Raw genomic sequence first — 27,351 nt, 5'->3', positions numbered from 1 at the left:
CGGCGCTTAACTTTAGCCGCTTTGTGCCGTCGCCCAAATTAAGGGCGTTCATGGCATTAATGTCTCCAACCTCAAGGGCGGCCCACGAAGAAGCCGTCCGAGCCGCGTGGCCGGCCAAGATGGCGGAGGCGAGGAGCGGGGGATGGGCGTTTATGGCGGGAAAAAACCGCCACGCCAGAGGAACGACCGGGACATTCATCGGTCACTAAACTGTCACCCATCAAGGGCGAATCAGGTTGTAAAACCCCCGCATCCCCTCTAGAAGCGCTCCAGCGATCCGGGGAGCGACCCTTTGCGCCCTCGCCCTCCGACGCCATATGCCACGAGGAGAAGAATCGGGGAACCCCCTGCCCGCTATAAAAAGGTAAAATTACCTGCTTGCCGCTCCGAGCTGTAACGAACTGGTGTCCCAGTGAGTAGCTGCAATGAACGTTTAAAGAAACGTCGAATTAAACGCCTTTAAAGACGTTTAAAATTTTTTTTTTTTTTTTTTTTAAACGGAGCCAGCGGGAGGGGGGAGAAAAGGAGGGACCTGGCACCACCAGGTTTGCACTTGCTCAAAAGAGCCCTCAACCCCAGGCCTCAACAAAACCTAAGGATTAGGCTTGGAGGCCTAGCCAGAGCTGCTGCTGTGTGTGACCACCACCTGCTGAGATAGAGAACATACTGGGGAGTTTCCGGCAGCACATGACCACATATAGGGAGGCAAAAGTTTGCTCTCTATCTCCACCTGCTGGTAGATGGACACAACCCACCAGTCTATGGATTGATCAGCTTGATGATATGGAAAAAAACAATTACAAACCTTGCAGAATACCTCAGCTTTGCTAATACATCATTTATGAAAATGGGATAAGGTCTCTCCCATGATATCGTACTTACAACTGGAAGGCCTTTAACTGGAACCATACAAACAGCTGCCCCTGATGGACATACAACACCAGGTATGGGGTTCAGTGGCCGGCAAATATTGATATAGAAATCTAGCGAGTCAGTATCATCTACATCATCATCGTCTGCTTCATAATAACCAATGCGTTGGATTAGAGGGCTGAGGTCAATAACCGAGCTGCCATTCTGTACAAAGCACTTCACCTGATGGGAAAGAGAGACTGGCATGATGTTTTGCTAGAAGTCAATTACAAAGGAATTAATTCCTTCAACAAACCCAAAAATTAACCACCTCCCTCTTCCACATATAAAAACAATACAGATTTCTCACCATTCCCAGCCACACACAAATATGAAAAACACATAGAACTAATGATTTCCCATGGCATAAGATGCAGGGGATGAAATAATAGAGTCATGGTTTATTTTCCCAAATCAGAACAATTCTATTACAAAGCCCATTCAGCATTTGGCTCTCTTCTAAAACTGTTAACCAGGACTGGTAATTTTGGGAGGAGGGGACAAGAAAAGTATCATCTTAAACAAAAATTAAGAATTGACTTTATATTTCTAACTGTGAAATTAAACTATATGTATAACTATTTCTGCTGTATCCCAGGGCAGGTCACTATTTTATACATTATCTGTATTTGTGTAACTAAAATGAGGTTGTAGAATCTGCTAGAGTATAATTCTCTAACAATTTTATTTATTAGCCGACACTATAATACAAAGCCAGATGGGTGTATGTGGTGCTGGAACTGGTCACAATGTACGCTCTGAATCAACCCCCATTGTTCAAAATGCTGGCCTCTGACTTTGAGAGCTAGGCTAAATGTAATCACTCCTAGGTTGGGAGGGTAGCTTGTTTTAAAATAACATTCCTCACAAAATTTCTTCATCTCTGACTACCCCTCACCACCCGAATCCCCTCGGCAGTCTCTGAGCAGGAACGTCATAGTTTAACCAGGAAAATGTATGTTTATTTGTGGAAGAGAAGGTCCCCTAGGGTGACTCACAGGATCTTGATGGCTGCCAAGGAGTGAGAAGTAATGGGATTCCCAGACCTGTGGCACTAATAGTTATCAAGCACAAGCTGCTCAAGTTAGACTGTTATAGAATGGGGCGGGGGAGGGGGGGGGGAGGGACTCTGCCATGAAGGTGAGGATTGGGTAGTAGATACTCAGCTATTGAACACTGGAGGCAGTTCTGTGGATTCCGTGGCAGAAATTTCACTTGGGGAGTTCTGGAATCTCACGCATAACTAGGTTAAGTGGGGTTTCGCAGTTGGTCCCAATCTAGATAAGGGGAAAATCATGCAAGTAGAGAGAGAGGTGTTTGCTTACATTATGGGCTCTATTTAGCGCTAGCGCTGCGTAACCCTAGTAGCGCTCTAGAAATGTTAAGTAGTAGTAGTAGTAGTATTTGACAGAAAAATTATGATGTCTTCAGCTACAACACTGGCTACAAGAGCCTTCTATAAAGCAGGATGTTATGTGGTAACTTACGCCAATAGAGATAATTATGAAGGGAGACTTTTGTCCAAGCTTTAAAGTTCTGGAGCAGGCATCAGTTCAGAAACCCAAACACTTGCCGAGAAGATAAATTATCAACTCCTCCCCTAAATTAACAGTGAGAGGGAGTGCTTACTTATATCTATAATTATATATATATATATATATATATATATATATATATATATATATATATATATATATATATAATCTATGGGTATGATTTCTACGAATTTACTGGAAAATTGATTAAAAATATTGTATAGATGGTATTTGACATAAAAAAAATAAAAAAAAGAGAGTCTGGTGCTAAAAAAGAGGAAACTTAAAATATAGCACCATACAAGAACCATCTTACTGAGAACCTTTCAGTGATAAGAAGATTCTTACCTGGGTACATTTTTGTTTGTATGACTGTGATGTGTTAGCTTTTAGGATTATCATGCCTTTTACCTCATCAATAAACATGTGGAATTTATTTGGATTTCCTCTATGGTGCTATTTTATTTAGGTGTGTAGGATGTTGGTATTTCAGTTAAATCTGTGCTGGAGAAGGTGTGGGAGGGTGGGCACTTTCAAGCAGGTCTGTAGTGACTGCCTGCAAGTCCACATGTACAGGGGAGATTTTGCAAAAATTATTGGATATTTTAGAGGTTTCAATTACTGTCAAAATTAAAGTGCGTTTGTTGCAAATATTACCAGAAATGTTTAATGAGGACCAAAAATGCTTTTTAAAGGCAGCACTAGCCATGATCCATTCAGAACAGGCAAAAAGAAGGCGAACATCATCAACTCCAAGTGGCCATGCACTGTTTCAGAGACTCTGGACAGCATATCTCCTTAGTAAGCTAAAGGCAATTTGACAGGAAAGACTGAAGTGGGCTGTGATACAGAAATGATCCCAAGTACTGTCTTGGATGATAACAAGGAATTTTCCTAACTGGGCTGTAGTGTGCTGTTTGGGAGTGACCCACGTTTGTTATGCTTTCTGACTTTAATTAAAGGGAAGGGAAAGGAATAATGGATTTGGAGGTCTGTTTTGTTAAAATTTTGAAAATAATACAAAAATATAAATATAATACAAAACTAGTTATTTAAACAGACTGAAGTCTAATTTTGAATCTTGTTTCCAAGCCTTGATCCCTTGTTGGTAACAAAAAAAAATTAAATTGGGCTACGAAAGCCAAAATAAATTAAACATGCAAAATAAACTGTGGGATAAATTCACCCAGCATGAAGATAAAAAGGAGGTTATGGTGAATTGGGGGAGGGACAGAGAACAAAAAAAACCCCAATCATTCAAAGCAAGAGCAGAGGTTGTTCTGGAGAGGGGATAACTGTGAAATGGGAATTAGCGGGCAAATGAAACAAAAGCACAATCAAAATAAATCAAATATATGTAGTATATGTTGTCATTTTGTATGTTTTATTTACTCTTTATTAATAACAAAGAAGTTTATTCCTTTTTTCTTCACTTCATTATTTTTAATCCTCACTAGCCTTTTGCCTCTGGTTCTCCTCATTTTTCTGCTAAAACAGCTGCACAAACAGTCTAATAGATGCCTTTATGTTTTAACTTACATACCTGCTGCTCGCAGACTAATGAAGTATGCCAAGAAAAGTAAAATATGCATCTCTTCTCATCAAACGATGTGAGGACAGGCTTGCTGCCTTCTCCAGCATCAGGACTACACACAAAACTGAAGATGCTTCTGTACTTCAGGCTGCTGTCTGCTGGGCATGGATCTCCATCTTTATAGATAAGCTTCAGTACCTGATCTGTATATATTATCTGCTTCTCAAACTTCCCAGCATTGATATGTTTGTGCCCATCTATAACACAGACACCTGTATTGGGAAATTTAAAAGAATGTTTATGCTTATTTAGATTTGCTAAACCGCTCTAACTGCCTGGCAGAGCAACGCAGTGACAGTCCAAAAACTTAAATACAAAGAAAAGAAAAGGAACTGCAAAAATTTGATAGGAAAGGGGTAAAATCATGCATAAGAAGGTACAAGAACACATTATTAATCAAACACAGAGAAAACCAAATCCTGATTTAACTGACAGCAGCCATGAGCCAGACTTAAGCTCCAAAGGCTTGTCTGAAAAGCCAGGTTTTTGGATTTGCCTTATAGCTGGGGAAAACTGTGTCACTACAAAGGGTAAGGGGCAACTTAAAACACAAACTAGTGAAAAGCAAGCTCCCAACAGAAACTCAAAAAGAAGAGACACGCGCACACATCTCTGCAATATGTCTAGCTGTGAACTGTGTCAACACATTTCACAGGATCCCACAGTCATTCACACAGGAAAAACATTCAACATAAAGGAATCCTTCACATGCTCATCTTCAAGTGTGGTATATATCATTCAATGTAAAAAGTGTGAAGGGAGAAACAAGCCAGATGCTAAAGACAAGATTTAATCTACACAGACATCATATGAAAAACTCCAATGCCAACTGGGATGTCACCTCTGTGCGACAGCACTTTATAAAATCAGAACACTGCATCAATGATTTTTTTTTTTATGGTGAGAATACTAAAAGGAAACTTTAAGACAATCCAGGAACATAAGACCTTTGTGGCCAAAATTATTAAATATTTTGACACCTACCAGACAGGACTTAATAAAGACCTGGGTTTTCTAGTCCATTATAAACCATAAAATTCTACTGCTTTGTCACCCATCTCTCATCCACCCAACCCACCTGTCAATGAAATGCCTTTGTGTTTCACTTATATATATATATATATATATATATATACTGATGTTTGCCAACATTTGCTTATTTCTGATCTGAAGAAGAAGGGTTACCTTTGAAAGCTATTATAAAAAATGTATTAAGTTAGTCCAATAAAATTGGTATCTTATTTTCTTTTCTCTGTTTTGTTTTTTTTCTATTACCTTTAAAAGTGGACTAAAATGGCTACCACATCACTATAAGCAATCAAGAAACAAGTAAACCACTAACTATAATGGTACATAGATCCTCATCTCCCTTTCCTGCTTTTTGCTTAGTCTACAAGTTAAAAAACTGAATTCACCAAATTTTTTCAAAACAAATTTTTTTTAAATAAGTTTAGAAAGCATGCAGAACACAGTTCATGGAATTCTTTCCAGCTCATTTATGTGTGTATCTATCTATGTACGTCTGTTTCCGACATGCAAGGGAGAGGATGAAAGCACATTGAAAGGAGCAGTTCCCAAATATTCTATTGATTTGGAAAAAATAATACAACAAAATCAAATCCGGTATGTTTATCCATCAGATGTCACTGACAGATTCAAATAGTGCATTGTACATTTAAACTACAGGATGGCACTATACCAAGGCAAGAGATACTGACATGGTTCTCCAACACTAGGACATATGCATAGCAACCAATAGCAAACTACATGGTTCAGTCAATAAGGGCCTTGTTTACTAAGGTGCGCTAGTGTTTTTAGCGTATGCACAAAATTAGCGCACGCTTTGTAGGTGCCCATAGGAATATTGTGGGCGCCTACACAGAGTGCGCTAATGGTTAGCGCGCATTAAAAGCACTAATGTGCCTCTAGCACGGCTTAGTAAACGGGGCCCTAAGTATTACCATAATAGTAACCATTAAGTTTTCACTAAGCTTCACAACAGAGTTTACAAGAAACAAAATTAATCATCAAAATCACTAAAAACCGTATCAGCAGGGATAGAAGTGTAGCAGCTATGAAGATAGCAAAGGCATGTAGAGCATTTATTTTCAGCCCCTCTGCATCCGTGCACATGCATTAGATGTGTGACGGTGATTGGAAGAGGATGAGAAGGGAGGTGTAGATTCGAAAGGCACAATTCTTTAAGTTGTGTTTCAATGCATGAATGATTCTATGCTGCAGGTGCTGGAATTCCCCCTCCCATAAAATTCCATGGGGCCCAATAAGTTACCTAAGTGGGGATATAATTAGGACAATAAAGAAAATGTATAATGCACATTTCCTGAAATACTTGCCCATTTCAGCTTCACATGAACTTTTAACCTCAGCACAGATATTTAACAGTATTGATCTTCTGTTCCTGCGGTCTTCAACAGTATAGCCTACATCTTTGCTCAGAGAAGTTAGATCAAACAGATGACCTACAAAGAAGAAAATGTAGAACATTATCCTGATGTACACAAACAATCAGTAACAATAAATGCCAGTTTGTTACACGTAAATGAAAATATGGCATCTGTGTCCATTTTGTTTTTTCTCCCCTCAAGCTGTCATTCAAGCAGCATAATTATTTTTAAAATTAGTAAACTTTCCAGAAAAAGAAAGTAGAGGAAAGATATGAGCATAGCAAATAAACCAAAATAAAGCACTTATCAAAAATACACACATTAGCCATGATCAAATCCAAGCCCCCATTAATGTGGAGACCAAGAGAACTAAAATAGATATGCAAAACTAAAGAAACCAAGGCAGATTCTATTCCTCCACACTCTCCTACCTTAAACCACAGCCCCCTTACTATTTTCCTCTATTGTCCTTCTATCAATAAGAAACTTTTGCAACTGTAATCTCAGAAAATAAAATCCTTATTCTGATTTCACACAACAGTTGCATGGATACTTCAAGTAAAACGAACTCCCAATGCAAGTAATACATGCTTTCAACTGAAGAAAAGATCTACATTTCAACTGTGTGGCTCTAGCTACAAGAAATATCTGAAGTTTCTGTCCACAGAAAAGGAAACCCTTTTTTAAAGTAATTTTTCAAAAATCAAAATCTTATCAATTTCTGAAATGAAAGTTACCAGAAGGGTAGCTCAAGTTGGAATCAAATCATGTGAAGTTTCAAGAGATTTCATGAGAGCAAAAACAACAAAAAAAATATCCGTTACTCTCCTTCCTTTACTACTTGAAAGGCAAGTAAATATTTGAATAAACCCAATCCACATCTGTAAGTAAAAACATCTCCTTCAAAGTGCTTTCTAAATATATTCTTAGGAGAAAGCACTCTCATAACAGGAAAATAAAGTTCTGGTAGATTTTTAGCTTTACAGTAATTCTTCATGTTTTTACATTTTTAGTGCAAGGACATACTATCTATCTGCAGCCTATAAGAGATAACTGATGCTGCAGGGACCCCACCACCGATCCCAAATAACTAAATCAGTTCGTTTTGCAACGGGGCAAAGTTTAGGAATGAGATTTTGGATTCAGCTTACACCTTTCTCAGTAGCAGCAAGTTACATTCAGGGACAGTTGGTAAGCCTTCTGGGACAGAAAAAGACAATTTTTTTTTGTTCAAAAATTTCAATAATATAAGAATACAATACAAACAATGCAAGAAAGGAATATTCAAAATAGAAACGGCTTATGCATACATTTGAGAATCCTAAATGTTGACCTTATTATTGCAGGAAATAGAACACCGACCTTGATGGAGCATAACGCGACACTATCATGTTACAAAATGGTGGTAGAGTTAAGAATCGAAGACAATTTAAGGGCCCTGTTTACTATGCCGCGCTAACATTTTTTAACGTGTACTGAAATTAGCGCACGCTAAACGCTAGCCACCCATATGTTCCTAGTGCTGCTTAGTAAACAGGGCCCTAAGTTTGTACCTGAGGCAACGGAGAGTTAAGAGGGCCTTTCACAAAGCCGTGCTATCGTTTTTAGCTGGCGGTAAAAGCTGAGACACCCACAGGAATATAATGGGCATCTCCGCATTTACCGCAAGCTATAAATGCTAGGGCGGTGTTGTAAAAGAAATCCTAAGTGACTAGACCAGCATCGCAAGTAGTAGTAGTGGAATTTGAATCCTGGCTTCCCTGGTTCTTGGCCCACTGCTTTAACCTCTAGGCCTCTCTGACTCATTCTGTCGAGCATAACAGCCCCCCCCGTCATCGAATTTTGTGTTTTCTTCCACCTTTCCCAGGATGCACGCTGGAGCAGCTCTGAGGAACCCTTGCTGGAATAAAGACTAAAAATGCGTCTCCTCCATTGAATGGTCTTAGTTCTGTCAGCAAGGACATGTAGGGTGAGTCTGGTAAACTCCCCATCTTCTCTGGTATAAGCAGATCACCTCCAGAGCACATGCAGACAATTGGCTCAAACTGGTGTGGAATCTGAATCCACATGTACCATGACACAGTAGTTATGGATTGCCCCAATTATGCACCTTAATGGTAAATGCTTTACCTGTCACAGGACTGGTCACTCTGCAGTTGTCCTCCACTTTGTTCTTCAAAGGACAAGCTGTGGCAGAGAACCACATGAAGGTATATTCACAGTCTTCAATGACAGACACAAGTTCTGGTTTAGAATTCTCAACACAAAAAAAAGAAATAAGATTTGTAAACATGGGATTTGAATCCCCCCAAAAAAATACTGTAGTTGAATTTTCAGATTTATAAGCTTGCGGAACATAATTTGTAAACACATTTTTCTCATTTTACTTTTCAGTACAATCTTCTATATATATAAAACTCACCCTCAACGTTCTATTGTCTGCTGACGTCACTGAAGCCAGTTCGTATGTTCGAAGCTCTGAAGCCACGAAAATCACAGTCTGTGGGCCCCGCCCTCGCGTCAAACGTTATGACGTTGAGGGCGGAGCAGATTCTCACCTCCAACGATCTACTCAGGCCACAAACTCCGGATTTCCACACTGTAGCTCTGCTCCGCCCTCGCGTCAAAACGCGATGACGTCGAGGGCGGGGCATGAAAACCGCCACCCACACAGAGCTACAACGGAAACAGCAGCGGTGCACGCCACGAACCGGGTAAAACCGCGACGAGCCATGCAGCCATGAAACCCTTGCTAGGTCCCGTTTCATTGCGCTCAGAAACGGGCCTTTGTTTACTAGTTAATAATAAAAGCAAGGAAGTGAACCCTTGATCAATTATATCTGTAGTTTGGATTTTAAGAACAGTTATTTTTTAGGCCAGATTCTGCCTGCTCCTTTGTACTTCTAGCTCAATCAGAACCAACTACTAGGGTTCTCCCCTCTCTGCTTAATATTCCCTCCCAACTCATCTATTCCAGTTATTACAGGGACAATCCCCGGACAGGGGCAACACTCCAGGGCATATCAATCTAGCTTTGTCTGCATGACAATGCATAGGACTGCGGCAGAGCCACCATACCCGTCCTTTCCTTTTAACAAAGGTGGACAATTCCAGCACCCAACAGCCCTTCATCTAAGGTTAACCAGAACACATACAAGTTCTCAAAACATCTGGCAAATAGTCATTGCTATTTCAAAATCCACAGTGGTCTGTGGCTCTTAAATAAGAGAATGTTTACTCTGCTTTGGATGTTTTCAGTTATACAGCTACAACTCTTAAATACAAGGCCAATCAAATTACACTCCGCAAAATATTAGATTTTCTGGAAAAGAAAACAGCACAATTTACTGCAGCATATGCCTAATTTTATTAGTACTTAAAATTTGAGGATATTTTAACTGATTTATGTTTATAATTATATAAATTTTTAATCAGAAATTACCAAGAAGTATAACAAAATTAATAATAACGCTTTAATATACCATCATAATCCTTACCTCTAGGTGGTCTATAATAGTGAGTTTTAATAAAACTCAGATGGGATTAGAACAGGCAATTATCTGGTTTCTTAAAGCAAAGGTTACAAATACAATAAAGGTAGCTTGGTTTCAAAACTACTTCAAACCTAGGTTAAACTTAAAAGGTTTAACATCTATTAAAGATATTTAGGAAATAACTAAAATTTTAAATGTTTCATAAATCTTAAATAATAATTTTCACATTTAAACTGATGGGAGTGAGTTCCAGAGAACTTGGGATTATTTTATTAAAAAGTTTTATGCACTGAGGATACCCAAAGACAGCTGGAAATTCAAATTTGCTGGTATGAATTAATTTGTTAGAAACTTGATGGGGCTTGACTACCTGACATTAGCATACTCTAAGTGCTAAGATGCCTATTATATACCTATGGGCTTCTTAGCACTAATTCTGTTAACGCATACTAAGCTTTAGTAAAAGAGCCCCTAAAGTAAGGCAACAATATAAAAAAGGCAGTTCCCATGCATCAACAAAAACAAAACACAATGGGGCCGATATTCAGACCGCAGGAGATAGCCGGGCTTCCTCCCACAGTTGGTGCTGAGCTCTGATATTCAATGCCGGGTCGTTTCCAGTGACCAGCACTGAATATCCAGGTGTTTTCTTGGCTGGTTTGAACTTAAATGGCCATGTCGATATTCAGCGATAGCCAGTTAAGTTGAAACCATCCAAAGATATGCGTGCTATTTTGGCAGCAACACTTGGCTGGTGATGCACTAAATATCGGTGGAGAACCAGTTATATTGTGCAATATAACGAGCTATCTGCTAAGCGCTAACTGGTGATATTAAGCAGGAGATAGCCGGCTATCTCCTGCTGAATATCACCATTTAGTCAGTTAAGTGCCATTTGACTGGCCAGGAGCCGTTCCTGGCTGGTTAAATGGTTTTAAATATTGGCCAGAATATTTTATTAAATTAAATCTTGTGAAGCGACTGTTCACGCTATCCAAAAATACTAGGACTAGAGGGCATGAGTTGAAGCTACAGTGTGGTAAATTTAAAACGAATCGGAGAAAATTTTTCTTCACCCAACGTGTAATTAGACTCTGGAATTCATTGCCGGAGAACGTGGTACGGGCGGTTAGCTTGACGGAGTTTAAAAAGGGGTTAGATAGATTCCTAAAGGACAAGTCCATAGACCGCTATTAAATGGACTGGAAAAATTCCTCATTTTTAGGTATAACTTGTCTGGAATGTTTTTACGTTTGGGGAGCGTGCCAGGTGCCCTTGACCTGGATTGGCCACTGTCGGTGACAGGATGCTGGGCTAGATGGACCTTTGGTCTTTCCCAGTATGGCACTACTTATGTACTTATGTACTTATGTACTTATGATTGACCTACAAAATGTGTGAATAAGTGGTTGAGTAACTAATTACAATCATAACAACACAGAAAAATGTAGACAGTTAAAGACCATATGGACTATCCAGTCTACCCATCCATGAAGCACTGATAGGGCATCCCTATGTACATCCAATCTTAAATTTCCAAATCTACGTGTTATTTCTTTCTCTGTAAGACCATCAGAAGTCATCCTTCCCCAATCTAGGTAAATATTTGTGCCCACACCTTTTCCCAGAGCTCATAAGTAACTACATAAGTAATGCCATACTGGGAAAAGACCAAGGGTCCATCGTGGACAAGATGCTGGGGACAAGATACTCAATTGCGGTCCCCTGTAGCAGAGTTGCAACAGTCCTTAATTAACTTGTTGCTCGTCTGGCAAACCCTTGAAGTTTGTGGAAACACTGTCCGATTGTTGCAGTACCCTAGAAAGTGTGTCTCATGGTCAGTCCATTGGTACTCATGGTTGTGTTGCCTTTTTGTACTTTATTTTACGTTTCCTTAAGTTGTTTTGTATAAGGAGGAGGGGAGGATGGGTCTGTTGGAAGCAGCTGTTTGTCAACTGTGAGGGGTGGGAATTAGTAGTATAGGGAGGGATATGATTGTCAGGTACGGCATGTAACATAGTAGATGACAGCAGAGAAAGACCTGTACGGTCCATCTAGTCTGCCCAACAAGATAAACTCATATGTGCTACTTTATGTGTATACCTTACCTTGATTTGTATCTGTCATTTTCAGGGCACAGATCGTAGAAGTCTGTCCAGCACTAGCCCCGCCTGCCAACCACTAGCCATGCCTCCCACCACCGGTGCTGCCACCCAATCTCCGCCAAGCTTCTGAGGATCCATTCCTTCTGAACAGGATTCCTTTATGTTTATCCCACGCATTTTTGAATTCCGTTACCGTTTTCCTCTCTATCACCTCCCGTGGGAGGGCATTCCAAGTATCCACCACTCTCTCCGTGAAAAAATACTTCCTGACATTTTTCTTGAGTCTGCCTCCCTTCAATCTCATTTCATGTCCTCTACTTCTACCGCCTTCCCAACTACGAAAAGGTTTGTTTGCGGATTAATACCTTTCAAATATTTGAACATCTGTACCATATCACCCGTTTCTCCTTTCCTCCAGGGTATACATGTTCAGGTCAGCAAGTTGCTCAAAAGCGCATGGTTCGGAAGATGATATCTTTTGAGGGTATCACCCAGATAGGGAAAAAAGGGTTACTTGTGAGTAAGGACGACAAAGAAATCATAGAGGATCAGATAGACTTAAGTAAAATTAAAAATGACCAGACGGAAGACAACATATTAATAATGCCACGTATTAAACATAATAATAATCAGAACAAGAAGCATACATTGAAATGTCTATATGCAAATGCCAGGAGCCTGAGGCATAAGATGGGAGAGCTGGAGTACATTGCACACAATGAAAAACTGGATATCATAGGCATCTCTGAGACCTGGTGGAAGGAAGATAACCAATGGGACACAGTCATACAGGGCTACAAATTATATCGCAGCGATAGGGTGGATAGGATTGGAGGAGGGGTAGCGCTGTATGTAAATGAGAACCTTGACTCAGATAGGCTGCAAATATTGCAGGAGACAAAACCCCGACTGGAATCCTTGTGGATTAAAATTCCACGTGAAAAGGGATGGTGATAGGAGTGTACTACCTTCCGCCTGGCCAAGATGAGCAGACAGACGCGGCAATGACAAGGGAAATTAGGGAAGCGAATAAAAAGGGCAATGTAATATTAATTGGTGACTTCAATTATCCGGATATAGACTGGGTGAATGAAACACGCAAGGGAGGTGAAATTTCTTGATGAAATCAAGGACGGCTTCATGGAACAGCTGGTTCAGGAGCCGACGAGAGAAGGGAAAATACTAGACTTAATCATTAGTGGGGCTCTTGATCTGGTTCGGGGGTAACGGTGCGAGGGCCGCTTGATAACAGTGATCATAATATGATCGGTTTTGGAGAACGGTGAAAAAAAGACTGAGGGGAGCGGCTGAAAGGGTAAAAAACTTGAATCAGGCGTGGATGCTGTTCAAAAACACCATCCTAGAAGTACAAGACAAATATATTCCGCGTATTAGAAAAAGAGGAAAAAAGACCAAATGTCAGCCGGCTTGGCTAAATGGTAAGGTAAAGGAAGCTATTAGAGCCAAAAAAACAATCCTTCAGAAAATGGAGAAGGGAACCGACGGAAGACAATAAGATAAAGCATAAGGAATGTCAAGTCAAATGCAAAAAGGAGATAAGGAGGGCTAAGGAGGACTTTGAAAAAAAGTTAGCGATAGAAGCGAACATAGCAAAAATTACGGCTATGTCATGCAAGGTTCCGCTTTAGGAGTTATGGACTGAGAAAGGGATTTGGGAGTCATCGTGGATACAACGTTGAAATCTTTCGCTCAATGTGCTACGGCGGCTAAGAAGGCGAACAGAATGTTGAGTATTATTAGAAAAGGGATGGAAAACAAGCATGAGGATGTTATAATGCCGTTATATCGCTCCATGGTGCAACCGCACCTGGAGTATTGTGTTCAGTTCTGGTCGCCTCATCTCAAAAAAGATATAAAGGAATTGGAGAAGGTGCAGAGAAAGGCGACGAAAATGATAAAAGGGATGGGACGACTACCTTATGAGGAGAGGTTAAGACGGCTAGGACTCTTTAGCCTGGAGAAAAGGCGTCTGAGGGGTGATATGATAGAGGTCTACAAAATAAAGAGTGGGGTAGAGCGAACAGATGTGAAGCGTTTGTTTACGCTTTCTAACAATAATAGAACTAGGGAACACAAGATGAAATTAGAATGTGATAGGTTTAAAACAAATTGGAGAAAGTTTTTCTTTACTCAACGTGTGGTTAGACTCTGGAACTCATTGCCGGAGAAGGTAGTGACGGCAGCTGGCCTTGCTGAGTTTAAAGGGGGTCTGGACAGATTCCTGAAGGAAAAGTCCATTGATCGTTATTAAATTCTGGGTTTTTGCCAGGTTCTTGGGGCCTGGATTGGCTGCTGTCGGAGACAGAGTGCTGGGCTTGATGGACCTTTGGTCTTTTCCCAGCGTGGCAGTGCTTATGTACTTATGTCTCTCCTCATGTGTCTTGTAACGCAAATCCCATACCATTTTTATAGCTTTTCTTTGCACCACTTCAATTCTCTCTCACCTTAACTGTATGTATTTCTTATTAAAAAATGTTAATAAATATTACAGTTCAAACGTTGTTAAATCACTTGCGGACTGTGAAAAATTGCAGGAAGACCTTAGGAAATCGGAAGATTGGGCATGCCAATGGAAGATTAAATTTAATGTTGACAAATGCAAAGTGATGCACATTGGGAAGGATAATCGAAATCATAGTTATTTATTATGACATTTCTACCCCACATTTTACTAAGAAAGCTCAGGTTCAATGCAGCTTACATAAGAAGCAGCATTACAAGACAATTAATATTAATACAAGAATACAACTATTAAAAAAATAATAAATAAAATAAATTTATTTTCATATTAGCTGAACATGAATCTAAAGAACTGTGCTTTAAGTAAACTTCTAAAGGACATATAATTGACCGAGTGTCTGATATACTTGGGTAATGAGTTCCAGAATTTGGTACTTTGGTAAGAAAAATTAGCATTATGGATAGATTTGTAGGTTAAGTTTTTACAACTTGGAAACATAATATGAGATATTCTCTAGATGATGAAGTGGCATTTCATGGTGATAACCTAATGAGATTATGAGGTGGCATTTCATGGTAATAACTTAATGAGATCTATCATATAAGATGGTAAGATACCATAAAGAATCTGATGAACAAGAACACAGAGCTTAAAAGAAATTCTTTCATTTATAGGTAACCAATGTAGATCCTTAAGAAGAGGAGATGCTGTAACGTAACGTGGCAATCTATATATATGGTGGGCACCAGTGTTTTGTGCAGTTTGTAGTTTTCTTAGAAGACTCCGCTTAATACCTGCATAAACTGAACTGCAATAGTCAAACTTAGTTAAAACTAACAACTGAACTATCAAATTTAGTTAAAACTAACAACTGAACTAAAGTGCGAAAAACTGATCTTGAAAAGAATGGTCTTAATCTTTTAAGTTTCCACAATGAATTAAAAGACATTATCTAGCATATTTTCAAAGCACTTAGCCTTCCAAAGTTCCATAGAAACCTATGGAACTTTGGAAGGCTAAGTGCTTTGAAAATGAGCAGTTATATATACTACTAGTAAAAAAAGGCCCGTTTCTGACACAAATGAAACGGGCGCTAGCAAGGTTTTCCTCAGCTCCCCTGCAGCCACCCATGTCCAGCGACCCTCCTCTCCCCCTGCAGCCACCCATGTCCAGCGAACCTCTTCTCTCCTCTGCCCCCCCTCCTGCCACCCATGTCCAGCGACCCTCCTCTCTCCCCTGCCCCCCCCCAGCCACCCATGTCCAGCGACCCCCTGCCCCTGAGAAAGTTACAATTTGTTCAAAACAGTTCGTCTAATATTTAGTAAAGCAAAATTTGAGCAGATCTCTCCACTTTTCCAGAACCTTCACCGGTTGCTTTTACATGGTAGGAATGAGTTTAAGGTATGTGCTTTATTTTTTTTTTTTTAACTTTGAATTTTTATTGAAATAACATCTCAAACATAACGAGCCACTGGCTCCAGCACATGACAATGCAACAATTTAATTTTTATTTTAACATTATGCTTATAACCTTTTTATCCCCCCTATTCCCCCCACCCTTCCCCCCTCCCCCCCACTAACCCCTCAACAACTGATTCCCCCAACTGTGCTTTATTTTTTAAATTTTTCATGGCCTAATTCCAGAAGTGTTTCTTTCACTACTACATTTCTTTACTGGAAAGGTAGCCCATGAGCAAAGTGGTGCATATATACTGATGTTTCCCTCTTTTAAGTCTGTTCGTTTTAAAAAAGTTTTAGAGCAATCTTTTTCATACAGAGCAACCTTAGCTTTGAATACTCTAACTGCTTCTATTGAGAACTGCGATTCTTACCTTCCGTTTCAAAGAAATGTAAATACTTTTTTGTTTCAAAAATACCATCAAGAAATTTAGCTTTATTTTAATAATTGTTATACGATTTCGTAAACCACTTCAGTCTCTACTGGGAAGAGGTGGAATATAAGTAAAATGATTAGATTTAGGTTGGGGAATTCCCCAACCAAATTGGCTGTGACAGAAAAGGAGCAGGAACCATATCTACTACTACTACTTAGCATTTCTATAGCGCTGCCAGGGTTACGCAGCGCTGTACAAGTTTAACATGGGGAAGGACCGTCCCTGCTCAAAAGAGCTTACAATCTAAAGGTTACAAACTATGTAGTCAGTGTAGGTATCATGAGTGGGGAAGGTGGTTATGCGCCAAAAGCAAGGGAGAAGAGATGGGTTTTGAGTAAGGACTTGAAGATGGGCTGGGAGGGCGCATGACGTATGGGCTCGGGAAGGCTGTTCCAGGCATATAGTGATGCGAGGCAGAATGGGCGGAGTCTGGAGTTAGCGGTGGTGGAGAAGGGTACAGATAGGAGTGATTTGTCCTGAGAGCGGAGGTTACGGGTGGTAACATATGGGGAGAGGAGGGTAGAGAGGTAATGGGGGGCTGCAGATTGAGTGCATTTGAAGGTTAAAAGGAGAAGCTTGAACTGTATACGGTAGCGGATCGGGAGCCAGTGAAGTGACTTGAGGAGAGGGGTGATATGAGAGTATCGGTTCATGCGGTAGATAAGACGTGCGGCAGAATTTTGGACAGATTGAAGGGGGGATAGATGGTTAAGCGGGAGGCCAGTGAGAAGAAGGTTACAATAGTCAAGACAAGAGGTGACGAGCGAGTGGACGAGGGTTCGGGTGGTCTGTTCAGAGAGGAATGGGCGAATTTTGCTAAAATTATAGAGGAAGAAGCGACAGGTCTTAGCTGTCTGCTGGATATGGGCAGAGAAGGAGAGGGAGGAGTCGAAGATGACTCCGAGATTGCGGGCTGAAGCGACGGGGAGGATGAGGGCGTTGTCAACAGAGACGGAAAGTGGGGGAAGAGGAGAAGAGGGTTTGGGTGGAAAGACAAGGAGCTCAGTCTTTGCCATGTTCAGTTTCAGATGCCGGATGGACATCCAGGCAGCGATGTCTGAAAGGCAGGCCGAAACTTTGGCCTGGGTTTCGACCGTGATGTCGGGAGCGGAGAGATAAAGCTGGGTGTCATCAGCATAGAGATGGTACTGGAAACCATGTGATGAGATCAGCGAGCCCAGGGAAGAGGTGTAGATCGAGAAAAGAAGCGGTCCAAGGACAGAACCTTGAGGAACCCCAACAGAGAGCAGGATGGGGGTGAAAGAAGAGCCATTAGAATATACTCTGAAGGTGCGATGGGAAAGATACGAAGAGAACCAGGAGAGGACGGAGCCCTGGAACCCGTATGAGGACAGTGTGTCAAGAAGTAAATTATGATTGACGGTGTCAAAGGCGGCAGATAGGTCGAGGAGGATGAGGATGGAATAGTGACCTTTGGATTTGGCGAGGAACATATCATCTCAGACAATAAACAGTTTGAGAATCGTAGTTCCTTGGTCCCAGGTTCTGAGCGTCAGCAGCATCTTCCCCACCAGGGGTACTGGGAGATGCGTATAGAAGATCCTTCCCCAATCTAGGTGGAAGTTATGAGGCTAGCTTGCCTCAAAACCCCATCCCGGAATAGAACCAAGGAACATTCCCATTCAGAGGAGATGCAAACATATTGACATACCTGATTTGTGGATCCCTGTCAAGGGAATGCATATGGGGCTGCAGAACTCTGCTCAGTTTGTTTGCTAGGACCTTGGTATCTCCCTACTAGGTAAATAAATGGCTCTGTGAGCATCACCCCATGTAAGCTTCTATCAGGTTGGTCAAATACAACTTTTTAAGTCCACACGGACACACAAATAACTTGTTTAAACGCAAAAGAATTGCCATACTGGGTCAGTTCAAGGTCCATCAAGGCCACTATCATGTTCCCAATAGTGACCAATTTAGGTCACAAGAACCTGGCAGGATCCCAAAACATAGCAGACATACCGTATCACCTATCCAGTCTCCCAGCTACAGCAACTACTAAACTCTACAATTTTAAATCGAAGTAGAATTTTGCAATTTGATTGCTCAATTTAGCTAGAATTTATTTGTTGGCAACCAATCTCTAGAATCCTTTAGAACAGGGGTGTACAACCTTGGCCCTTGCCAGGTCAAGTTTTCAGGATTTCCACAATGAATATGCTTGAGATATATTTGCATACAATGGAGGCAATGGGGGGAATTCTGAAAACCTGAGTGGACAGTGGCCCTCAAGGACACAGATTGGACACCTCTGCTTTAAAGAGTTCTAGATCACCCTTATCTCTAGAAAGTTTGTCTAATAAAGCTTTTCCTTAGCAGATCACAGACCCTGGGTATGGAGTCCACCTACATATGATCCCCAGTTTGGACATATCCATTATTAAGGACAATTTGAGATTCAGAAATTTGGAACAACAAGCTGATGGGAACTACAGTAAACTATGTGTAAGTAGGCAATCGCCTAAGTAATACCAAGTTATATGTTCTTGGCTTGCTTACCATGTTGTTAGTGCAGTAGCCTAGTTTAGTAGTTGTCTAGGCTTGGCATTATGCTCCTGTGTATTATATTATGCTAATTAATATATAACATTATAAAGTTAATTTCTTTTTAAAACTGCACACTTTCATTCAAACCTGAACTGCATCCTGAGTTATATTCTTCACATTCTTTCCCAACTGATAAAGAGGGAGAACGTGCTTGAAGGTAGGTTTCCACTTTCCTCCCCTACTTGGTCAGGAAGAGGCTCCCTTACCTACAGTGCTACTTGCCAGAGTACAGATATTTCCCTCTTTTCCTTAACTGGTTATGGGCTTCTCTATTCACTGATAGCAAACCTGGGCTGTAAGAATGGAGGGTATATCCTTCAGTGCTTTTGTCTTTTTTTTTGCTCCCCATCTCTTCTTTTTCTGAATTTCTGCCACTGTACTTTAGGGCACTGTATGTTTTTAGCTCCTTCTTTTCTGGCTTACAGACTTTTTATCCAAGACTACCCAAGCTGTTCAGAGTTCCAAGGATGGGCAGAATGGACTTTGAAGTTTGATGTTCCTAGTAGGCTATATTCCTGATTTTCGACAACTGCGCTCATACCAAACCTGTATAGAGAGATAAATCAATCTCCAGTATGCAAATAAAAGCCAGGTGGCTCTATTACCTATATAGGCTTAACTAGGCAGTATAGACTGCAAGCTAATACTGAAGAGCTTACAGCAGGCTGATTAACGATCCGGATGGGTAAGCAAGATAGGGTGTGGGCTAGAAGCAATGAGTTTGTAGTACAGGCTGCCTAGCTGACAGGCTGTGGAGACTATGAATTAGTTGTGCACGGAATTCACACTGTAGGCAGCTGCCTAGTGGCTTATAACAAAAGCTTCTTGTCAGATTGAACTGGGTCAACCACCAGTGAGTCCCTGAGCTGTTGTGTGACTGAGAACACAAGGTCCATTGACCTTGCCTTCTATAAAAGGATTTGAAATGGGGAATGGGGAGGCAGTCCATAAGCCATCTCAACAGGTGCCATGATGGGGTCTTCATTACTTGTACATCCTTTCCATCATGGGCATGACGACATAAAAAAATGAGGCAGGTGTCCACATAGCATACTCGGTCCTCTATTTCCTCCTCAAGAACTACTGGGGTCAAGACCTTGATGAACAGCAGAAATAACATTTTCCTGGGTCAACTGAGGTGAAATACTAACTTGAAACAGGGACCCTTGAAGGTTATCACATCTCCCATAGTACTGAGGATAGCTGTCCTCCACATGTGAATGCTTGGATGGAGTGATAGCAGTTGCCAATGTAGCAATAATCCTGGTTCCATAGTTTATACTCATTGCACCATGCCAGAATTCCTTAACTTGTGTGTATAACTTGACCTTTATGTTCAACCTCCTCTCCATGATCATGGATTCCCTATTATCGATGCAGCATCTGGTTCCATGTGGATCAGTGCTGCTGGAGTGGAGTAGCAGCGTAATGGTTAGTGTAGCAGGTTGCGGACCTGGGGAACTGGGTTCAATTTCCGCTGCTGCCTGAGGGTCAGCAGTGGCTTCAGATCCTGAGGTACCAGGCTCAAGTCCCTCTGCAGCTCCATTTGACCCTGAGCAAGTCACTTAGCCCTCCATTGCCCCAGGTACAACAGTAGTACAATGTACTACTCAGACTGTGAGCCCACTAGGGACATACATAGTACCTGTAAAATGAAACTGTAAACTGCTTAGGTCTAAGCGGTATATAAATACTGCAATGAATGAATGGTGCTGATGCACCAGGACTAGACTTACTCACTGTTCTTTCTTGATTCTTCATGGTCATGAAGTTCTTTAAATAAAATAACTTGACACTTCAAGGAATTATGCTCAAGCAAAAGGTTTGCCAGCATCAGTTATGTTTATCAGTAACTGATGTTCCTCCTATGCTTTTTGAAGCTATAGAAGGCTTCTTTTCTGACAGAACAATGGCTGAAGCAAAATCTATATTCCAAAAAAAAGTCAACTGGTGTCACTCAGTGCATAGGAAACAGTGCAGACCATGGCTCACAAAAAACTGAACAAATATTTAACTTTTGAAAACCTATCTAGAGAAACTAGATAAAAAGCAAAACAAGTTGTACACAAAGAAAGTAGTAACTGTCACGTCTGTGGCTGTGACCCCTCTCAGACTCACCTTATTTCCTGTGGTCAGCTTCTGAGCTGGCTTCTGTCTGTTCTTTGTGAGTTAGTTCTGTCCCTGTCTCTGTGTGCTGGCTGCATTAGATTGTCTGTGTGCTGTCACCCGTTCCAGATTTCAGCCCAGTCCACATCTTCCAGGCTGCCAGACCTGCTTGTTTTGTTTGAACCTGCACAGCACCCTTAGTTGTCTGGTGATTGCGGCAGCTGAGTCTCAGCTGCTGCTGGGCTTATTAGCCATTTTGAAACCTTTCTGCTTTGCCTTTGCATCGTCTAAGGTCCCTGGTATGTTGGTGCGTGTTGCACTTCTGCCTTGCCTGGTTTCTAGCCTGAGATTCTTGTCTGTTTCTTGTTAGTCTGTGTGTAGTTTAGATTAGGTTCCTTGCTTGTTTCCTAGTCTTATTTCTTAGTTATATTTTCTGTGTGTGGTTCTTGTCTGCCTGTGTCTTTGGTGGCTGCCTGGCAGCTTTTAGTTCTGTGTTTTGTTTGTCGGTGTTTGTTCCCTGTTTCTGTGGCTGCTTGCAGCTTTCAGTCCTGACCCTTATTCTTGTCTTTTCCCTTCCTTGCCCTGCTGCCCCTGTATGTTCCCTTCCCCTCTGACCCTCAGTCCTGGTTCAGCCTAGTGGGTATCCAGTTCTGCCTTGCCCAGTAAGTCCTGCCGGCCACCTGCAGGCAGCAGCTCAACTCCTGGTGAAAGGTGGCCAAGTGCAGGTGAAGTTTAAGTGTACCTGCTCTGCTTAAGTCCTGCCTGTTTGCCTCTGCTGCAACTCCAGTCCAGAGTTCTAGTCCTGTTCTGCCTAGTCGCCGGTGTGGGGTGGTTTTGCCTGCCACTGCCACTCCTCGGCAGTGGCCTAAGGGCTCACAAACCCTGTTCCAGCTTTGAAAGCGTGACAGTAACAGAGTGTAACTTGGACATGTCTGATGGCTACCACAGAGAGAACGAAATGAAGCGGCCTTAGTCAACACCACTGGTGCAGAAAGCCCTGCATGTGTGCCATTGGGCTTGTTACTTTTTGCACTGCACTGTGTTCTGTCGAATGAAGTCACCCGTTAGCAAGGGCTTCATTATTCTGCTTGCCCTTGTGAACCAAATAATACATAAGGAGTACAGTGAATATACAAAAATAATTCCAGTGTATTTTAGTGCTCTCAAAAGTGGGTAGAGGGAGGGTTTTAGCCTGTACCCCCTGGTAACTGCAAGCACTTTCTAAAATTTGCTTCCTTGCTATGGTTTTGTATTCTAGATCGAAGACTTAGGTAGTGATGCCTAAGGAAAGGCATTGCAGTAATTTTTATTATGCAGTTACTAGATCTCGAAACAGTGCTGCCTATGGGATTGTATGTACTAGTATTTCAGGTAACAGTGACTCCCTTAAAATTAGTCACCTTTAAAATTAAGTTAAATTGAAACATCTGCTTATGTGAAATTTTGAATCAGAGAATCTTAAATGACTAACATAAAATATCAGTATATTTTTGCCCTTCCATGCCCTTTCTAGAATGAGCCACTTAAACCTAACAATCATTTAATTCGGCCCCCTATTCATTCCAATTCAGTCATCAAAACACTTGATCAAGACAAAATCATAAACCCCACCCCTCAAAACACTTACAATTTTGTTTTCATCACACTTGAAACGTATCATTGTTGTCCTCTTACGAACTTTATCAGGACAAATGTCTCCATTTGAATACTTCAGAACAGCCACTCCATTCTCCCACTGTGGGCCACTGGAAGGCTCACCGAGGCCAATAGTCTTGGAACCATTCACCAGACAGGCAGCAGCACCATTGGGGCAGGAGATGAGCCCTGAATAAAAGCAAGGAGGTAGCTTATTTCCACTTCACTTCTTCTAACGGATGTAAAAATAATATAGAATTTAAAAAAAAAAAAAAAAAGACTCTCGGGTCACATGAAAGTCGCTTAGAGGAGGTCAAAAGGAGATTAAAAATGGTCATCTTGTCCTGTGCCAGAGCACTGTAGTTGCATGTCTACAAACAATGCATAACCCTTGGTTGACATAAAAAATTTAAATGTCTCTAATGAGAAAGGAATAACATTTTGCACAGTGTTTTATTGTGTTATTGTTATAACTGAAAAGATTACAAACTCTGCACAACACTGCTGCACGTCTGATTTATAAAGTGAGTAGGTATGAAAGAGCACCACCACTCGATTAACTGCACTGGTTACTGACTGAGTCTCAATTGCTATTCGTGTTTCAGATAATTTATGGGCTAGCAACAGATTATATAATTTCCCTATTTCATCTTCCAATGAGGAATAAATATTTGTCTCATTCTCACAATCTGACCTTCCAATTTCCACAATTAATGCGAGTTAAACTGAAGAGACCACATTCTCAAACTCTATCCTATCTGGTCTCCTTAATATGGAATTATTTACCTTTGGCTATAAGAACTGAAATTATATGACATTTAGGAGTAAATTGAAAAAAAAATTTTTTCTAAAACCTACCAATTATTGATTTTCTTTTTGAGGACTTATTCATTATGTCTCTTTCCTAGTGATGTACTAGGATTGTAAACCACATTGAATTAGTCTATTTGGCAACTGAAGTATTTAAGAATTATATAGCAAAACAAAAATAAAAATGTTAAAATGGATTTCAGAACTGGAGGTTCAAAATTTCACATTTAGTATATTGAGATAACATGCAAAACTAATCCAGACAGAACACACTGTTGCCCCTACTGAAGTGCTATAGGTTTCTGAAGAAAGCAAAGGATTTTCCTACTGCAAGAGTCCTCAAGAAACAGAGGATATCAATGACTCTCTTAAAGCTCCAAGCACAGAGTACAGAGTCAAAAGAATGCCTGCTAGGAGCCTGCACTGGTTATCCCCATAATAAAAAGAAAAAGGTACTGTATTCAGGTCAAGAATGGAAAGAAGATTGTGCAAACAGATAATGCCATAAAAGAAAAAAACAGAAGCTAAACAAAATTTAGTGAGCTCCTGAGTATGACAACTGGCAGATTTCATGCAGATTAAATGATCAGACAAGAAAAACAGAATAGAAGGTGTACTTAAGACCAATAATGCTATTAATATTTTAGTGGCCAAGGTCTCTGTCTATAGTGATGTCTGAAATGGAGTAATTCACCACTCTTCTCATATAAAAACCTAGATTATGATGCTATAAGAACCTTCTAAGCTTCTTAATCTAATGTTTGTTATAATGCTATAGACACCAGTGGTTCCCATACCTGGGTCTTGGAGGCACAGCAGCCAGTCACATTTTCAGAATTACATAATGTATACTCATGAGAGAAATCTGCATGCACTGCCTCCACTGCATGCAAATCTTTCTCATGAATATTCATTGTGGATATTATGAAAACATGACTGGCTGGGGTGCCTCCAGGACCAGGTTTCGGAAGCACTGCCATAGACCACACTTGATCTCTGGTTTTCCCCTCACTACTTTTCAACTTGAGATCCTTTGTGCTTTTCTCATACTTTCTCAAATTCTGATAATAATTTTGCCCTTGTAACCTCTAGTGAGAGGTCACTCCATGCAATCATCACCTCTTCAGTGAATATTTTCTGTTGTTGAAAGCTAGACCACTCTACTGGAGCCTTATTTCATGACCGCTGGTCCTAGAGCATTCATTCCTCTCAGAACAGTTTGTGTCCTTTGCCAAATTTATCCACTAAAGTATTTAAATGCCTATCACATTCCCCCTCTCTCTTCTTCTAGGCATACACATTTAGATTCTTAAGTCCCATCTCATAGACCCTACATCATTTTGGTAGCCTGTCTTTGAACTGCCTCCACTGGTTGTATAACCTTTTGGATGTAAGGCCTCTTGAAAGGACTTCTATCATATTAACTTTCAAGATTATTTAGATCAGTTTTCATAATTTTTATTTTTGTTACATTTGTACCCCGCGCTTTCCCACTCATAGCAGGCTCAATGCGGCTTACATATTGTATACAGATACTTATTTGTAATAATGGTTTACTTTCTAGCATTATTATTAAGCGAATGCTACATACCTGTAGAAGGTATTCTCCGAGGACAGCAGGCTGATTGTTCTCACTGATGGGTGACGTCCACGGCAGCCCCTCCAATCGGAAACTTCACTAGCAAAGTCCTTTGCTAGCCCTCGCGCGCCCGTCTTCCCGCCCGAAACCGGCTCGAGCCGGCCAGTCCAGTATGTAGCAAGACAATACACTTCAAGGGAAGACACAACTCCAAAGGGGAGGCGGGCGGGTTGGTGAGAACAATCAGCCTGCTGTCCTCGGAGAATACCTTCTACAGGTATGTAGCATTCGCTTTCTCCGAGGACAAGCAGGCTGCTTGTTCTCACTGATGGGGTATCCCTAGCCCCCAGGCTCACTCAAAACAACAACATTGGTCAATTGGGCCTCGCAACGGCGAGGCCATAACTGAGATTGACCTAAAAAATTTACCAACTAACTGAGAGTGTAGCCTGGAACAGAACAAACAGGGCCCTCGGGGGGTGGAGTTGGATCCTAAAGCCCAAACAGGTTCTGAAGAACTGACTGCCCGAACCGACTGTCGCGTCGGGTATCCTGCTGCAGGCAGTAATGGGATGTGAATGTGTGGACAGAAGCCCACGTCGCAGCTTTGCAAATTTCTTCAATGGAGGCTGACTTCAAGTGGGCTACCGACGCAGCCATGGCTCTAACATTATGAGCCGTGACATGACCCTCAAGAGCCAGCCCCGCCTGGGCGTAAGTGAAGGAAATGCAATCTGCTAGCCAATTGGATATGGTGCGTTTCCCTACAGCCACTCCCCTCCTATTGGGATCAAAAGAAACAAACAATTGGGCGGACTGTCTGTGGGGCTGTGTCCGCTCCAGGTAGAAGGCCAATGCTCTCTTGCAGTCCAATGTGTGCAGCTGACGTTCAGCAGGGCAGGAATGAGGACGGGGAAAGAATGTTGGCAAGACAATTGACTGGTTCAGATGGAACTCCGACACGACCTTTGGCAGGAACTTAGGGTGAGTGCGGAGGACTACTCTGTTGTGATGAAATTTAGTGTAAGGGGCCTGGGCTACCAGGGCCTGAAGCTCACTGACTCTACGAGCCGAAGTAACTGCCACCAAGAAAATGACCTTCCAGGTCAAGTACTTCGGATGGCATGAATCCAGTGGCTCAAAAGGAGGTTTCATCAGCTGGGTGAGAACGACATTGAGATCCCATGACACTGTAGGAGGCTTGACAGGGGGCTTTGACAAAAGCAAACCTCTCATGAAGCGAACAACTAAAGGCTGTCCTGAGATCGGCTTACCTTCCACTTGGTAATGGTATGCACTGATTGCACTAAGGTGAACTCTTACGGAGTTGGTCTTCAGACCAGACTCAGACAAGTGCAGAAGGTATTCAAGCAGGGTCTGTGTAGGACAAGAGCGAGGATCTAGGGCCTTGCTGTCACACCAGACGGCAAACCTCCTCCAATGAAAGAAGTAACTTCTCTTAGTGGAGTCTTTCCTGGAAGCAAGCAAGATGCGGGAGACACCCTCTGGCAGACCCAAAGAGGCAAAGTCTACGCCCTCAACATCCAGGCCGTGAGAGCCAGGGACTGGAGGTTGGGATGCAGAAGAGCCCCTTCGTCCTGCGTGATGAGGGTCGGAAAACACTCCAATCTCCACGGTTCTTCGGAGGATAACTCCAGAAGAAGGGGGAACCAGATCTGACGCGGCCAAAAAGGAGCAATCAGAATCATGGTGCCTCGGTCTTGCTTGAGTTTCAACAAAGTCCTCCCCACCAGAGGGATGGGAGGATAAGCATACAGGAGGCCCTCCCCCCAATCCAGGAGGAAGGCATCCGACGCCAGTCTGCCGTGGGCCTGAAGCCTGGAACAGAACTGAGGGACCTTGTGGTTCACTTGAGATGCGAAGAGATCCACCAGGGGGGTGCCCCACGCCTGGGAGATCTGTCTCATCACCCGGGAATTGAGCGACCACTCGTGAGGTTGCATAATCCTGCTCAACCTGTCGGCCAGACTGTTGTTTACGCCTGCCAGATATGTGGCTTGGAGCACCATGCCCTGACGGCGAGCCCAGAGCCACATGCTGACGGCTTCCTGACACAGGGGGCGAGAACCGGTGCCCCCCTGCTTGTTGACATAGTACATGGCAACCTGATTGTCTGTCTGAATTTGGATAATTTGGTGGGACAGCCGATCTCTGAAAGCCTTCAGAGCGTTCCAGATCGCTCGCAACTCCAGAAGATTGATCTGTAGATC

The 27,351-nt window shown here is 41.8% G+C and overlaps 1 protein-coding gene across 1 annotated transcript in view; it reads right to left on the bottom strand.

Moving 5' to 3' along the window:
- Positions 1-27,351, bottom strand: part of IGF2R (insulin like growth factor 2 receptor) — a 354,906-nt gene that overhangs the window by 77,474 nt on the left and 250,081 nt on the right. Inside the window, 5 exon segments of the mRNA XM_030198395.1 lie at positions 883-1,095; positions 3,991-4,253; positions 6,396-6,521; positions 8,577-8,703; positions 22,724-22,920. Coding sequence (XP_030054255.1) covers positions 883-1,095; positions 3,991-4,253; positions 6,396-6,521; positions 8,577-8,703; positions 22,724-22,920 — 926 coding nt within the window.

The sequence above is a fragment of the Microcaecilia unicolor genome, chromosome 3 (genome assembly GCF_901765095.1).
Source record: "Microcaecilia unicolor chromosome 3, aMicUni1.1, whole genome shotgun sequence".
In the NCBI taxonomy this organism is placed as follows: Eukaryota; Metazoa; Chordata; class Amphibia; order Gymnophiona; family Siphonopidae; genus Microcaecilia; species Microcaecilia unicolor.
This window is presented reverse-complemented; position numbering and strand designations above follow the sequence as displayed.